Consider the following 18,457-nt stretch of genomic DNA (forward strand, 5'->3'; position numbering starts at 1 on the left):
CTGCATGGACTTTGCATGTTCTCCCCGAGTCTGCATGGGTTTCCTCACACAGTCCAAAGACATGCAGGTTAGGTGGATCCTAAATTGTCCCTAGTGTGTGCTTGGTGTGTGGGTGTGTGTGTCCTGCGGTGGCTTGGCACCCTGCACGGGATTGGTTCCTGCCTTGCGCCCTGTGTTGCTTGGATTGGCTCCAGCAGACCCCCAAGTGACCCTGTGCTCAGATTCAATGGGTTGGAATAAGGATGGATGGATCAAGAACGAGTAGTTCCAGCCAAAAGTACAGTGGTACCTCGGTACACGTACACTTTGGAATAAGTCCAACTTGGTATACATCCCGTTTGGACGCGAAAAATTTAGCTTGGTATACATCTCGCATGCTAGAACACCATGCGCTACCCTTGTTTACCTCTCTCGAGAGAGAGAGAGAGAGCCACGACTGCCCACGACCGTCAGTACGCCAATTGCTAGCAATCAGTGAACAACCCGCGATATAACTCTCTGTGAATTTTCACGTGATTTTGTGTTTTTTCGCATAAATTTGAATTGATTGTTGAAAAGTATGAAGGTGGTATGCGTATCTGGGACTTGGCTGCTGCATACCGTATGCCGAGAATGATGCTATCTACGACTGTGAAAAACAAAGACGTTATTAAAAAGGTAAAGTGAGGTTAAATTATCATTTATTTCATCTAATTGCTTTCGTATTTATGTATTTTAGTATTAAGCAGTCTTTTAAATTATTTTATACCACCCCATCAATGTATAATATGCCAATAGCAATAGGATTTTTTTTCACGGGAACTCATTTTCCCTTTATTTCTTATGGAAAAACTTGTTTGGTATACGTCCTGTTTGGTAGAAGTCCAAGGATCTGGAACGGATTAAGGATGTATACCGAGGTACCAATGTAAATTATTTTAAATGGACATTTTTTAGTAGTTGTTTTCTACAGAATTCAAAAATATTGCTTTCACATGAATATACATAGGACAGTCACCTAAGCACATGGGCTACCTTACTTAGTAGTACTGATTATTTACCAATCCGTTCTGCTAGTATTTATGTAACAGTGGCCCAAACAGGTCAAAGATTTAGGAAGATTATTATAAGGTTATGGCTATAATAAATGTTATATTAGTAATATTCAATTTGGTTTCACAAGTCTTGTTATGAATAGTTCTTATATACAAAAGGTTTTCTTTAAAATCTGAAGAAAAGGTTTTATAAGGAAGACAACAGCATAAAATGTATTGCTTATAAAAAACTTACTTTGTAGCGATGGTTCTTGTGAACACTGTTTTGGAAGCAATCCATGCAAAGCACACATGTGGGATCTATAGCACAGTCCCTGTAACAAGAAAAGCAAGCCCTCAAATATTTAATGGACTTCTGCTTACATAGACTGGCAAAATCAGAGGTAAATATGGATACAAAATACACATATTTTGAAGAGGCTGACCAAGGCAATGAATATTAAAATCTCAGCAGGATAAAAAAATGCAATTGTTAAAAACAATTATCTACATCTTACCTCTAATAACAACTTAGCCTTTAAACTGACAAAGCCAATAATGGTATTTAAAATCAAACAGAATATTTCATTATTTTTCAAACAATGAGACTTGAAATGATGCTTTGCAATGCATCAACATGTGCTCTGATGAACATGCAACTATAATTATTGTAAAATAATTGTAAATCTGCTAAATGTTTGATAATGTTATGACACCACTATTGTATCTGATTTAATTGTTTATCTCATGTATGTAAGGCAGCATTCAAACAATCTGTACTTCTATACAAGAGTACTTTAGTAGCAAATAGTTGATTAGATTGTTTAAAAAAAATAGGCACTGCCTTCAGCCTAACTAAAAAGTAATGGCATTCAGCAGTATAAAAAGGTTTGTAATGCTTTTAAATGCTGCAGATTCCCAGCCAGACTGAATCCCAAGATGGCTCACCTGCATGAGTAAGTGGTCTCTCCCTCCTTGAAGACTCTTCCACAGAGTTGAGGATTTCCACCGCTTTGTTGAAGCTTCTCAAGGCCAATTTGAGGGTCTTCCCCAAAAAGGTACCACTCAAGGGGCTGCAGAAGGCAAGAAGATGCTTGCTCTTCCTCCTCTGTGGCCTGTGGTTCCAAGTCTGTGCAGTAAATTCGGGGCACATGGGTTGCCAGGTACCGGTAAAGATCAACAGCAACATCCTCACTCTCCTGCCACCTCTAAAACACAAAGCAAAAAATGTTGTCCATTTCTAAATCAGGTACGTTCAGGTCAGGTTGGGGAGCACTGATACGGCAAGTTGGTACCCCCACCACACGACGAAACAGCTCAGGATCCAGGTTGGCAACCCCAAAAGCAGACCGGAAATCTAATTCATTCCACTAAATTTGAAATTTAAAGTATGTATCAAGATTATACAGACAGTCCCCGGGTTACATATGAGATAGGAACTGTAGGTTTGTGCTTAAGTTGAATTTGTATGTAAGCCGGAACAGGTACATTATTTTCATAAATGCTATTGTTGACCAACTGTTACCAAGTGCTCTGCCAATGAATGATGGAGTTTCACCCCTCTCTGACCTTTTTATTATTTCTACTTTATTTTCCATGGTGATGGTTTTACTCTTCTTTATTGTATCACCAGCACTTGCATCAGATTTGTGTTTCAGAGACATTCTTGAAGGGTGAAGACAAAAGGTTAAGATGAGCTCTTCTGCACAGCACTGTACACACTATCACAGCAGGAAGGCACCCGTCGTCAACACGTCTGATGTACTGAATGAGAGACAACTTCCTGCTATTTGCATACGAGTACAAGCAGGCTTGCTATTGAGAATGAATGGGGGAGATGAGGGGCGGTCACTACAGTATGCTGCAGCGTCCACCCACCGAACGACCACAGTGAGGCCAAAGGCGGGTAGTGAATTGCCCACCTCCGCCCCCATTCAACAGGCAGCCACCTGAGGCACACTATAATGCTACCCCCTCCACCGCTCACCCTCAATGGCCTCCGTTCAGCCACAACCAGGTCACCGCTTGCACCATTACCAGCCACCCACCGAGAGCGAACGGGACAGCCATGTGTGAGTGAAACACCCCCCTCCACTCCATCCAGCCTGCGTCCAGTCAGGAGCAGTAGCTGCGGTGGCATAGTGGGTGGGCAGCGAACCACCCCATCAAGTCTCCGTCCTGCACACAAGCGATAGCTGTGGCCCCGGTGATTATGGACCACGGGTCACCACTTGCCGCCCAAGGGAAACTACACTGCGCAAGCAGCGAAATGTCTCCCCCTCCAGCCACCGCTTGCAGCATCCCCAGGCCGAAAATGACGGAGCGGCAGTTACTCAGGTGCATGCGTCGCAGCTGCGGCCCTGTTCTTAAGTCATAGGTCAGATGTCCGTTACCTGGGGACTACCTGTAATCACATAATACACTGTTGAAGTGGCCACATCCGCACAGAATTAGAGAATGAGGGCCAAATTGTAAAAAAGGTACATTTACTACAAATAAGTTCAACTAGACAGTGAGCAAGATGAAGTGCAAGGAAGAGGTAAACAACCAAAACAATGACTCCTGCTCTCTTAAGGCCACATTACAGATGGACATCAATCCCTAGCTACCAAATGCTATTTGGCAATTTGCTCAACTCAAAGCATCACTCAAACACACGCTCACGCACACACACACACACACACGCGCACTCTCTCCCTTCACTGATCTCCCTTCTCCATCTGTTTTTTCACAAGGCCTCTCTTGCCCCAAACTGACAGCCTTTGCCTAACTCATCTATCAACTATACACTTGTTGGACCAATGGCATGGAGCTACCTTGGATATAAACTTTGGTGTGTTTAAAAACATTTTTCACAATCACTTCCTTGGGTTGGACTCACTAACATCCCTCCCCCCTGCCACCACCAAGCTTCATTTGGCAGGCTCAGGTGCCTCTCCATTCAGGAGACTTAAGTTCATATGAAAAGGCGAGGCACCCTTGGTGGTTCTCAATCTTCCTGACCTAGAAAATAATCAGCTGGGGCTTCACATGGTCATCCATTGTCGCTACCTACTATTCTGAGAAAATGTATCTGGTTGTCTTTCATTCCTTTATGACCACTATCTTACGCAAGTGTCCTTGAGGTAATTACTTACAGGTCCTCTCTGGAAACCCACCGCAACAGCAAAACCGTAAAACAAATAAGTGCTAATTAATTCATTCCCTGGCCTTTTATAAGAACTAGGGGGCATAGTTTTTTTTTATGCAACATGGGTTCAAAAAGCAATAATATGTCTCTTTCCTAACCCTACAGTTCAAGGATTTTCACGTCTAGAAATAAAATATAATGCAAAAGGAAATATATGCCTTATCGTCAGTGCCTCAAATTATATCCACTTCCATTGCCCCCAAGAGAGTTTTGATTTGTAGCAACAGCCTTATTTGGAGTTTCATAAGACTGACTTAAAACTGTCAGTTAATAATTCATTAGCACTTGTTTGTTTTTCAGAGCTCATACAGGCTCAGTAACTTTTTATTTTTAGTTTCCATTAGTTCATTCATGAAGCTACAGTATGACTGCTGAAACCTGGAAATATCATTTTCTACCACTGCTAAATAATTTCGTAACGGAATTAGACATTTTGAGACCTAAGATCTTTCTCGCATGTTGCTGTATGTAAAAAAAAAAAAAAACTGCACTTGGTCTTGTAATCAAATGAAAAAACTTGCAGTCATCCTGGGACATGGGAAAATCAACTTAGCAAGAGTTGTTAAAAGGATGTAGCCAAATTGCTTCTTGCAATGGAATGAATGGAATTGTCTGTTACTGCAATGCCAAGAAAGCAAGCATAATCGTAGTGATCACATTTAAAATAATGAGACTAAAAGGACACCAAGAGCCTAAGTGCCAGCATGAAGTCACCAAAATGGATATTGCAAAAACTTTTCCAATAATCCAACAACCTACCTATAAGCAATCAGGAGTGTGGGCCAAAGTAACTGAAATGATAAAATCCCAGAACAAGAGGCCAAACCAGTTTCTTTCAAGAGATTCTGAGCTGGCATGATTCCAAGGGTCTCTAATCAGAACTGCTTCTGCACCATTAGTTTGAGAGGGGCTATATTAGATGACCTGGACTTTCTGCAAAGTCACATCCCTTGTGGAATACCAAGCATTAAACACTGGAAGAAAAACCAGGAGCAGATCCAGACTACTTGGAAGGATATCTTACAGCCACCACATGCAGTCTTTGACAACTGCAGAGGCAAAGTTGCAAACTGATGCAACAGAAAATCTGGTGTGGCCTGAGCTGCCTTGCTGTGAAAGCCAGTCTCACTAGAACTAACAGTATAAAAAAAGGTTAAATAGTTGGCACATGAATTCAGTTTTGACACATTATAATCATAAAGACCAGTTAAACACGCAAAAATACTTTTTTGGTTATAGAAAATGTCAAATGATTAAAGAACAATTTCATTCTGAGAAAAACGACAGGTAATCTTAATTGACTGAATCATTACTTTTCTCAAAATGGGAATCACTGCCCTGACGTATTATATACTTTAGGACTTCTGGACAGCTCTGTCCGATTAAGACACATTACGGTTGCCCTCACTGCATTTCACAGCACAGATGCAACTCTTACACCACCTGTTAATTTTAAATTGTTATCATTAAATAGCTTGTATAATAAATTATAAGCAGTGACAGCAGGTCTCCCCAAAGTAAAGTGTTCGGATGCAGAAATTCAGAATGATATCACTATTAATTATTATCAGCCAGCAAGTTTGGTCAAAATCTTATCGTTGAACTGGTCTTCATTGACCTGTTAAAATTTTCTACATGCCTACCCATGTTAATTAATGACACATTTAAAAAGGAAATCGAAAAGGCAAAGTTAAAACAGTCTCATCCAATTCAGAATAAATTTTAAAACCAAAATACTCATGAAAGCTTAATTAATATGGAAACATTTGACAAAAAACTAAAAATAACTGAAAAACTTGGCAACATGCAAATGTTTATTTTCTAAAAATCATTCCAACATCAGTTCAATATCTTTTCTTTCTTCCTCTTAATGGGTTGGTGTGCTAGTTTTTTCTTATATAATTCAATAAGCCTGTGTACGGCAATGAGAGTGATGAACACACAGCCTCACAAAGGCAGGAAGCTGCACAGGGAAGCAATAATCACAGGCATCTGTAGCTTATTTCTGGGTAAATAGGCTCTACAATTTAGAGAGCAAAAGCAAAAGAAATGGCAATACTATGTGGTTTTTGACATCATGACACTCAGTGGCAAATTTGTACAATGAAGGAAAGCTTTGCTGGTGAACACCGCTTGGTACAAAAAAAAAAAAAAAAAGCTGTACTCTCTCTATTTCTTTCATCTTGTACAAAAAATTCTCACTGGGCTTATTTGACAAGAGTATTGAGAGCAGTTTCCACCTTACATTTCAATTTATTGGGAAGCATGCTCTCAGCAGCCAACACATTTTAGGAAAATGACACAAGGAAGAGCAAAGTAACGCCACAACGCAATTAACTACACTTATAGATGCTGTACTTGGGTTTACATCTCTCCTGAAAAAGCGTCCTTCATGTTTTTTTTTTCTCATAATTTAAAACCTCTCCATTACGGAAAACATTTACAATATCACAAATAAATATTACAAAATTACTCCTCACAAAAACAACTTAAACAGAGACACTATTGTCAATTAAATTATAATCCTTGCAACTGCCCACTCTTGTGCCCTGTGTCCTAACAGACAACTTTCTACCTTTAAGCCTGTCAGATGCACAAGTGATCCAATAGGCAATTTATGGGACGCCCCTGAGCAGAAATGGTGCCTCCCAAAAGCGGCACACAGTTTGGGATCTCCCACTCTTAAAACTCCAGTATATACAAAAAAAAAAACTACACTATTCTAATATTACATTTTCTGCCATATAGTTTACCATTCGCGAGGGGGCTGCAAATATATTTTTAATTAAAAATTAGACTAATAGCATTTGAAAAATTTGGTATGAGTCACTAGCACATGTCACTTATAGTCAACATGACTGCTTAATACTCAGAACACCTTTGATAAAACTACAACTGAGATTCAAAACAAACAGCAAGAAACAAGTATTGCTACCATGGAAAACATTTTGCTTAAACAGACTAATAATGATTTAGATATTAAGGTAAAAATAATGCAAAATTACAAAACATTACAGCATCGGTTATATGAACTAAATGGGGACAAGATTGGTTCAGTTAAACATGTACGAAAATACCTAGTTTATACTAAGGAAGGTGAAACAAGGACTACGATTATATTATTGCACCCAGGGTAATTACTATAGTCTTCAAAAATATACTACAAATAATTGATTTAGGAAAATGTTTTGTAAATAACCAAAATGTTATAATTTATACTGTATTTATTTAAGGCTTATCTAATTGTACAGTATAACACACACTTTAAAAAAAAAAAAAACACAAATAGATATAATCATATGTAATTGCACTTAAGACCTTCATGAGTCTTGGAAAACTATTTTAAAATACTACATGTAACCTTGAATTTTTCTGTGGATCATTTAACTTTCTCTTTCTTTTTCTCTGCAAGGTCACTCATCCTCTTTACTACCAGTATCGCCACAGATCTGCATGCAACACGTCAACACCATGACACTGCAGTTTCTAACCACCACCACATACTTTTCATTTTTTCTGCATGTCTTTCACTATGCACAAAATGCATTCTGGTGCAGAGCATGGGAATGCGGGTGCTGATAGACAGTACCTATCTGCATACATTCTGTGGGCACTTCTCTGCCAACTTCATTGGCTGGGTGTGTGTGGCCACCCACAAGCCTCCTGAAGGAGCCTAGCTTGGATCATTTTACAGAGTTGGGGAAAGGAAATAGAAGATTGTGTTACCTCTGACCCAAAAAGAGCAGACGGGCAGTGTGTGAGGCAGATCACAACATGTGGAGATAAGAGGAAGGAGCTGTGGAAGATCTGGCAGTGAAATAACCCTTAGAAAGCAATCTTTCTTGCTTTTCACCCCAAGCAACTTTAAGAGCCCTCCAAAAATTAATTTAAGTAAGTTTCAAACTTTAAAATTGTGACATTATACACAAGCAAAACAATTTTGGACAAATTCATGAAAGTGTACTTGAAACAAAACATCACTCGGCACTATGTTGCATATATCTTTGAATAATGAATGCATTAAGCAGCACAAGTAATACTTTAGTACTAGGCTGACCCGCCTTTTAAGGCGACCGACTTTTAAGTTGACCACTTCTTAAGGCAATTCAATATGTAGATCAATTTGATATTTTATACAAACTCATTAATTTGGTTATATTGCATTTGAGCGGTATTATTTTAATACTCATAGTTTCTGTTATTTTTGTGAAGAACTTTAAACTTTTTTTCTATATTGACGTCGCCCTTTTGAACCCCCCTGATATTTACTACGCGGTGAGGCATTTGTACTCCATCAACATTAATTATTCCCAGATACATAATTTTGTCTATTTTTCCAGTGCATCGCACACAAAAGCAAGGGAACGATGGGAGCACCAGAACTCTGCTCACATCATGTCGCTTCGTACCGCAAGCTGCAAGCAGCAAGTCTGTGATAAGCGGAATACCGCTACACTTTCCACTCATGAGACGGAAGGACAATCCCGACCGCTTTTATATAGTAAGAAAGAAGAAGATGATGATATCACACAGTCTGGAGTAGAAAATCATCTTTTACCTGGAAAAACAAAACTACAAATCCCATCGCATTGCAAAATGGACGGGCGTGTGTGAAACTCCGCGCCTGCGTAACACTCACGGGACGGAAGGACAATCCCGACCACTTTTATATAGAAGGATAAGAACCACTAAACTAAAATAGATTTTTTTTTGGCTGGTTCAGATAAATAATAGTTTTGATGGTTGATGTTTGGTTAATTAACATTGTACTGTATTTAGAAATTATAAAAGGCTTTAAGGAATGACAGAACAAGAGTTACTGCTCCTTAGATCTTGATACATTCTTTAAGTTTAGTTTTAAGTGAATTCTTGTTCTCTAATAAATTTGATGACGGTTGTTAATTACGGTACAAACTGAGGAATATTATAAGTATGCTATAAAAATACTACCAAGACTTTAAACATTCTACCATTTCAGCGTTAATGTTAAGTAAAAAATGGTCTTACCCAGAATCCTACAACCAAAGCCAGAAGTGTGCCAGTAAAGCCTTAAAATTTATCAAACACATCTACTTTGATGTGGTAGAATGTTCAACCATATTAATGCCTGGAGCCAGTGAGGATCCATATTGTTCAGCAAAAATGTAATTTATGGTTTTGAAACTTCACAACAAGTGCTACATCTTTGTTCACTTCATACCTCATCTTCCCACAATCCAACTTTCATTTCCAAGGGTGTAGTTGCGAATAATGCAGTTGAAATTATACTTCAAAAAACACACAGGCAATTTTACATTTATTCAAGTATTCATTTTATCTTATTCCAAAAGTTTGAGATAAATGTAATAAAACCTCTAGACATGTTCCCAAATCATAAAAGAATGAGCTTGAATACACAAATAAGGAATTGCAAAAGAAAAAAAAAAAAAAAGACAGAATTGAAGAGATACAGAGGGGAAAGGAACCGCCAATAGCCATGGCAAGGCTCTGGGTAACTGAATTAATGGGACTCTCTCTTTATATATAATACGCTACTGTGGCTGTAAGCTTGTCTGTCCAGGATTTTAAATCACCTGTAGCTCGCAAACCATTTGACCTGAAATTTGGTACACATATAATACGTGACGTCTACTATCTGCTTTTGGAGTGATGCTTGACCTCCAAGGTTATTCCTGTTTTTTATTTTATTTTATTGTAAAATCAACTCTCCGCAGCGGTCAGCAGGGCGACCATGTGGCACAACCATACGGACACCGTTCTCATCCCTACCACCTTCGCCGTCACTTCCCCTACTTCTTTATATCTTAAATCATTCTTCAGGCAGATTGAAAACGGATTCAATTAAACTATTAGTGCTTCTAGACTTTTGAAAAAAATATAGCTTTGTTTAATTTTGTAAGTTTAGTCTTATTTTTAATGTTACTCAGTGTTTGTAAGCTACAACATTGTTACAGCCTTTAAACCTGAACATTTAACGTTAGAGTGCTAAAAAGTAGCCTGATGATTCCCGCTGGCAGTGATGAGGTGCCTTGTATCTTGCGTGTTGTGTGAAATAAACACAGTGAATACGCGAGTCTAATTACAAATTGAGGAGTCGGAGTCGATAATTTTATGTAGGGACTATACAGCCCTGCTTATAATGAAAAAGGGATGTGTCTCTCTGAAGCAACAACAAACTGAAAAAATGTTTAATTCACAGCCATATTCAGAAAGGGGGCAGTACAATACAACATTTGAATAAAATATACATATTGCAAGACAGAAGCTGTCCCAAACAAGGCTAAAGCTAAAACATTATGGGCCACAACTTTTCCAGGAACATCAAGTCAAATCCCTCATTTACATAATATAGTAAGGCAGAAGCCATCAGCAGCACACTCTCGTAAAAAACTGGTCAGGTGATGTGACATGATCTGCGACTTGCTCTGACAAAATCAAACAAGTGTGATTTTGTCTTTACTTTTAGGGACAGGCGCTGTGTGTATGAGACCTGACAACCAATGAATGCTCATCCAGAAGTCCAATGCACATAAATTCTAGTCTCAAGGAAACAGAAAAGTGCATGTTTTGGACCTCATGTACAGAACATAAGCTCATCTGCCTACCATCAAATGTTTTAATTAACAAGACAGAATGGGGAAAAATAAAAATAAAGTCAGAAATTGGTGATGAACTCGCCACACCTGCTAACTATTCATACAGCACCAGCTCCATCAAGAAGCACACTAGTGACTCTCACAAAAAGGAGCAAGATTAAGTCGTAGTAAGCGATTTTCAGTCATGTAAAGTAACATGGTTCAGTAATGATATCAGGATCTCCAGCATGAAGTTTGATATGCCCCATGAATAAAAGTTGTCTAATGTTCGTTATGCAGTCTAAAGCCGATGTCACATTTCTCAAGATTTTTGAAAAGACATTTAAAATAAATTACATGTGTAAATCTGAAGATAAATGTGTGACTAACAAGGAGAAAAAAAACTTTAGAAACATATATCCAACATTTTTTATGTAGTTTAGGAAAGTAATGGATATGTGAAACATTACTCCACAAGGTTAAAGCTCCCTGAAAGATCTCACAAGGTCTCAAGAGTGTAAATTTGTTGTACATAATATGCAGACTATTCATACTTAGTAGCAAGAGCACCAATGATTAGTGTCTAAAGCTTGGAAACTTCCTGCTACCTTGTAAAGCTTACTTAAGGTTAATCATTTAGAACTCCAATTACAGGGGAACCTCGGTTTGCGAGCATAAATTCATTCCGGAAATGTGCTCGCAGTCCAAAGCACTCGTATATCAAAGTGAATTTCCCCATAAGAAATAATGGAAACTCAGATGATTCGTTCCACAACCCAAAACTATTCATATAAAAATGATTAATACAAAATATAAAAGTAAAAATACATAAAACAAATTAACCTGCACTTTACCTTTAAAAAGAATCATGGCTTGTGTGAGTGAGTTTCTAAACTCTTGTGGGATTCCACCCAACGGGACGACACGCAGAAGAGCGTCCCAAAGCAATCGCAGTCTCCCAGTGCTGTAGCAGTTCGCTGTAATAGCGTTTCCAAAAAGATCACGGACATGCTATAAGCGCCTGCCGTCGATGGGTGATACAAGGAACATTATAAAGATCCCGCTACAATAAATAACCGCGCTGTTGCTGTTTCAAGCTGAAAAAAGCTGGTGTTGTTAAAGTACTGAGACTCAGCTTCGTGTTTTGGGGCGCAAGACCGGGACTCGCACTTCACAGCACACACGTGCGCACACACAATGCTGTAGTAAACAGTACACGCTCGTACGAATGTTGACTATATGAGTGAGGCACGCAGACTCAGACGGAGAATAGGAGACGATTGCCCTCGAGAGAGGCGAGCAAGCGAGATGAGAGAGAGAGATGCGCGAGCGAGCAAGAACCACCATCAGCTCAGTTGTGATCACATGACGCTCAGCAGACAAAGTGTATCCATAGTACTCGTATTGCAAGACATCGCTCGTTTATCAAGTCAAAATATATTAAAAAATTTAGCTCGTCTTGCAAAACACTCGTAAACCAAGGTTCCACTGTACACAGTTACAACCCACTTAATAAAGTATGTTTCAGGTTCCCCAAATCAAGCAGCTACTAAGTTGGCAATTCCACAATCTACTGTAATAAGGTTTGTTCCAAAAAAAGTTTAGCAAAAACTGAAAAAAAAAAAACAAATCACAAAAATTCGGAAAATGTCATTACACATGGAGAATAAAAGACAGAAAGGGGAAAAGGTTTCCTCTGTTTCATTAGAATCTTAGCTTTCTTATGTTAAACTTCAGCTATATTTTATATGTAAAAATTGTGTTAGTTTTCTATAGCAAAATTACATAGGCTTCACTTCAGTATATTCAATACAATCAATATGGTTTGAAACACTTTACCTTCCATGCCTTACCAAATGCAAGGCAGATCATAGACTGAACTAGTCTCAAGTCAGAATGAAAAGAAATAATTAGAACACTCCATTTACAAGTTAGCTTGTAGGGGATGTAATAGAACCTTCCCTTGACTATGCACTAATATATAGGCGAACATTTTTAACATAACCTGCAATTGCTCCGTCCTGGGTATGACACTAACCTACATCCAGCCCTGCAAGCGGGTACTCCAACTAACACGGAAAACTTGACGGTTGGTGGCAGGATTGACACTCCAGCCACCATAAAAAAAAAAACCTCACACTGTTCCAGTGTGGTGCTGAGATGTCACCTGCTGCACTCGGATCTCAATCCAAGTGGTTTGTTGTGTGGTGGGTACGGCAACACGGCATCAGTGCATGCTCCCAACAGTAGGAGAATACTTAAGTATTTTATATAAGTATTACATCAGCTTAATATAACCTGACAAATGGCTTGTACACCGGCAAATGTGATTACCATAAAAAAAAAACTCACTTAACAGACTGCATTTATCTTTTATTTGTATTTTATTTTAGACACCCATGACAATAACAGACTTTTCACTCTTATTTAGCAGGACGATAGATAGATAGATAGATAGATAGATAGATAGATAGATAGATAGATAGATAGATAGATAGATAGATAGATAGATAGATAGATAGATAGATAGATAGATAGATAGATAGATAGATAGATAGATAGATAATGTTAACAAGAAACTTCTCCTCACAAAATACCAATGAAAGAACCCAATCACCTATACATGTCTTACAAGAAATAAAGTTCAGTTTTAGATAATTATCTGCACTGGAAAGTGGTTGTAAATTATTTCTTTGATTTCTCAATAAAAAGTCTGCAATCCAGAAGTAAACTTCCCCAACCCTTGCAATTCAAGTTACTACTATTATTTAATACGAATATAAAGACTCTCAAAGTTTACTGTAAACTGCCTTGTTGTGTGTGCTCAGCAATGGACTAGCATCACCACACAAGACTAAGTCTTGCTTTTTACCCAAAACAGTACTGAAATAAACAGACTTGTAAAAAGAATAAATATTTCATTCAACTGGCACAGGTTTCCAATAACGTCTATTCAACCATGATACTGTATTGCCAATATCAGGCCACAATTATAAAAGAATTTACCAATAATAAATTAGTTGAAATATTCTGTCAGAAGACCTTCAACTATAAACCTGTCAAAAAGAGTAAACTGAAAATATGATGCAATATTTAAGAAAAGCAATGAAGAAACGATCCTTTATTACCCAAACGATCGTGTACTTTTTCTATATTAAAAACAAGGAAACCTACATCGTCTTTTGACAGATTAGCACTGCAACGACGTCATCTGCATCTACTGATAATTGAAAACACCCAACTGACGTAAACATCATCCGCAAACAAACGTCCGAATCACACCACAACTCAAAGTGAAAATGAAACCAAAAGCAAAAAAATGTGCAAATTCAAAGACAGTCTGTATCTTTAAATTCAGTAATGATTAGTAGCACTTTCACCACAAGCTGTAACAGCAGATAACAAAATGGTTATTCAAACCAACAGCAGTATGAGAGGTGCAAAAGAAAGCAAACTTGAAATGAAAATGTAAGACACTTATTTTATTGGCACAATGTCTGCCGTTCAGTAGGTTTTGAGTCTCACTTACATTTAGATATTGCCTTCAGAGTCAAGGTATCCTTTTTGGCTTCATTTACTAAGCAGTTTCTCGGCCTGGTTTTCTCCAGGATGCTCAAATCTAATTAAGCACAGACTGTAGTTCAGGTTTATGGAAGTAAAAGTATAGCTTTTTGGAAATGTAATTTGCAGAAAAATAATAATAATGGATCAAAAACAATAATTTCAAATGATGACCAAGAATGGAAATTTTTTTTTGAATCTGAGACTTCAAGTACATCTTTGCTGTGTGTTTGCCTTGTAATCAGCAGGAACAAGTTCCATTCTCATCCATTTTCTAAACCACAAATGATTTGATTCATCTGGCTTAGTAATCAAACACTCATTTAGCTATTTTTGAACATGTTTTCCATTACAGGCAACAAAGGGCTCAAGTCCACTCTATGCATGCATCTTCGGAAAAGTGTACCTCAACACTGTGGACAGAAACTGGAACACACAGGGAATGCGTCACGGGGCTAATTCAAACGAGACGGCTGTACTTGTATTTCTCAATACATCATAGTTGGCTAGAGCTACAGACAAGTCATCTGTTTTTACACTGCTAGATGTCATGGTCAGGCACCAGATCCTCCTTGCCACCCTATATGACCTTTACATCATTGGGTCTGCTCTCAGATAGTTCGAGTCCTACACACTGGGCAGATTTTACAGGGTGTCCTGGTATCTAGAAATGTTAAGGGTGCACTGTGCAAGCATGGGGGTATCCCAAGGACTGATGCTGGGCCCTCTCCTCTTCTGCCTATACATCTCTTCACTAGGCTTTATCATCCTGTCTCATGGTTTTTCCTACCAGTGCTATGCCAATAACATTCAGCTGTACCTGTCATCCCCCTTAAAGGTATCAAGCTAGAATCTCTGCATGTCTCACTGATATTGCAATCTGGACAAAGAAACACCACCTCAAATGCAACCTGGCAAAGACGGACCATCTCATTATCTCTGCTCATCCATCTTTTCAGGTCCCCATCTCAGCTCGTTATCAACAACACCCGCCAAGTCTCTACATGACCTTAAGGGGTGTTTATCAATGACCAGCTGTTCTTCACTGACTATGTTTCAACAGTCTCAACATCTGTAAAATTATACCATATCTGACAAGAGTATGCAGCACAATTCCTGGTCCAGACTGTGGTATAATTACATCTGCACCCCTGCAATCTCTATCAGCAGGAGTACCGACAAGTGTCCCTAGACCACTGCAGATTACTTAGGTGACACACGTCTGGGGTTCAACCAAATGTGACAAGCACATGCCACCCCTCTTTTCACAAAATTGACCTTAATACATATTTCCACAGGAAGTCAATTTCTTGATGCTTGCCTGCACAGTAGTGAACAGGTCAGCACCTGTGTGTAATGTTATTTATTTATATATATATATATATATATATATATATATAAAAACACACATATACAACAAAAACAACAACATTTATTTATATCGCACATTTTCATACAAAAAAATGTAGCTCAAAGTGCTTTACATAATGAAGAATAGAAAAATAAGAGACACAGTAAGAAAAGAAAATAAGTCAACATTAATTAACATAGAATAAGAATAAGGTCTAATGGCCAGGGGGGACAGAAAAAACAAAAAAAAAACTCCAGACGGCCGGAGAAAAAAAATCTGCAGGGATTCCAGGCCATGAGACTACCCAGTACCCTCTGGGCATTCTACCTAACATAAATGAAACAGTCCTCTTTGTATTTATGGTTTTCACGGAAAGATTTTATGATGATGATGATGATCACGTGGACTTCTGGCTTTTAGTCCATCAATGCTGGGGCATCATGGTGCTTTGAGTAGGTTGGTGGTGGCGCAGGCACCATATATATATATATATATACATATATACATACACACACTTGTGTGGTTCTAAGCTCCTTCTCCACCACCCAGGTCTGCGGATGTCACCTCTCTGTGGCATCAAATCTCAGTCCAGAGTTTCATCTGTATCTCCTGAGCTGATGGAATGAGCTGTCCACCTCAATTCGAATTTCTGATTCCCTCAAGATGCTGAATCTGAAGCATCTGAAGACTCTCGTGGCGAATGGTGAATTTATGTCTAATTATTAGCTTTTTTTGGTAGCCTAGAAACTGCAACTGCCTTGTATTTTGTTCTAAGCTCTGAACTTGTGGTGATCAATTTTATAACCTTGTTCACAACACTTGCCCCGCATGTTTACGTTGACCTCTTTTGTAAGTCGCTTTGGATAAAAGCGTCTTCTGAGCAAATAAATCTAAACTGTAAATGTTTAGAAAATGCAATAATTTATACCCAATGTACTTCTTCTGGCAAGTTAAAATTGGTTAAATCACAGCCAACACTAGCATCTCTACGCCACATTTAAATTCGACTCGTGCTATTTACCAGTTAATCGACCATTTTTTTAAGCCGCCTGTTTAAAAATGTACTTAGCACCTCACAAGCACATACATTAAATTGTTCGTTAACGAAGGGTGGTAACAACCGAGTACCAGCTGACTGCGGACACAAGCTGACAAGCCAAGTTTCCTTCATATGCCTACAAGTCGCAAAATAAAATTACTAGGTCATAACACGTACGCAAATATGATAAGTTTACAGCGAACACGTCCACACACCACGACACACACGAAACCGCACAGTGACTGCCCAAACTAAAACCACAAATGCATTAAGGCTACAAATAATCCGTTCTCCATTCCCACCGACAATCTTTCCCTTACCGTACTAAGCTCCTGAGCAACAGCAAACCCCTCGCCTTCCGCCATCTTTCCTTCTGCCGTATGGTGTTGCTGTGACGACCGTGTCTGTGATCCTTGCGACGTTTCTGGAGGTTTGCGGCTTTTCATCTGCAGGCGACTCTTTCGCGCACCAACGCAATAGCCTGCTCGTAACCGGAAGTGTCGTTCCAACAAATTCGTTTTTTTAACATTCCCATTTCAAAATGCGAATAGTCATACATCTCACCAATAGATATTACAATAAGTTAATTGTAATTTAACCATGAAGAGATTTGTAAATTACTCTAAAGTGATTATTAAAGGTACTAATATAAACCATATAGTTACAGTAAATACTGACTTTATTATCAGCAAGGACTGTCAACATAATTAGGAAACATATACATATACAGTGCTCTCCATAATGTTTGGAACCAAGGCACATTTTCCCTTGATTTCCTTGAAGTTTGGAATTGCATAAAGAACAAACACACACACATACATTGAGCTTTATATACACAGTCATATGAAAATTTTGGGAACTCCTCTCAGCCTGCATAATAATTGACTCTCCTTTCAACAAGAAAGATAACAGTGGTATGTCTTTCATTTCCTAGGAACATCTGAGTACTGGGGTGTTTTCCGAACAAAGATTTTTAGTGAAGCAGTATTTACTTCTATTAAATTAAATCAAATGTGAAAAACTGGCTGTGCAAAAATGTGGGTCCCCTTGTCATTTTGCTGATTTGAATGCCTGCCACTGCTCAGTACTGATTACTTGCAACACCAAATTGGTTGGATTAGCTTGTTAAGCCTTGAACTTCATAGACAGGAGTGTCCAATCATGAGAAAAGGTATTTAAGGTGGTCAATTGCAAGTTGTGCTTCCCCTTGACTCTCCTCTGAAGAGTGACAGACAGCATGGGATCCTCAAAGCAACTCTCAAAAGATCTGAAAACAAAGATTGTTGAGTCTCCTGGTTTAGGGGAAGGCTGCAAAAAGCCATCTCAGAGGTTTAAACTGTCAGTTTCAACTGTAAGGAATGGAATCAGGAAATGGAAGGCCACAGGCACAGTTGCTGTTAAACCCAGCAGGTCTGGCAGGCCAAGACCAATACAGGAGCGGCATATGAGCAGGATGGTGAGAATGGATACAGACAACCAACAGATCACCTCCAAAGAACTGCAAGAACATCTCGCTCCAGATGGTGTATCTGTACTTCATTCTACAATTCAGCACAATTTGCACAAAGAACATCTGTATGGCAGGGTGATGAGAAAGAAGCCCTTTCTGCACTCACGCCACAAACAGAGTCACTTGTTGTATGCAAATGCTCATTTAGACAAGCCAGATTAATTTTGGAATAAAGTGATTTGGACTGATGAGACAAAAATGGAGTTATTTGGTCATAA

General features: G+C 38.7%; 1 protein-coding gene across 2 annotated transcripts in view; it reads right to left on the minus strand.

Moving 5' to 3' along the window:
- The window catches only part of ubr1 (ubiquitin protein ligase E3 component n-recognin 1), a 110,670-nt gene extending 93,519 nt beyond the window's left edge, over window positions 1–17,151 (minus strand). For both annotated transcript variants that reach the window (XM_039741291.1, XM_039741292.1), the window contains exons 1-3: window positions 17,050–17,151; window positions 1,962–2,221; window positions 1,270–1,348 (exon numbers count right to left, since the gene is read on the minus strand). In XM_039741291.1, coding sequence (XP_039597225.1) covers window positions 1,270–1,348; window positions 1,962–2,221; window positions 17,050–17,094 — 384 coding nt within the window. In that variant the 5' untranslated portion in view covers window positions 17,095–17,151. The remainder of the gene's footprint in view (window positions 1–1,269; window positions 1,349–1,961; window positions 2,222–17,049) is intronic.
- Between the last annotated feature and the right edge of the window lie 1,306 nt (window positions 17,152–18,457).

The sequence above is a fragment of the Polypterus senegalus genome, chromosome 18, assembly GCF_016835505.1.
Source record: "Polypterus senegalus isolate Bchr_013 chromosome 18, ASM1683550v1, whole genome shotgun sequence".
Taxonomy (NCBI): Eukaryota; Metazoa; Chordata; class Cladistia; order Polypteriformes; family Polypteridae; genus Polypterus; species Polypterus senegalus.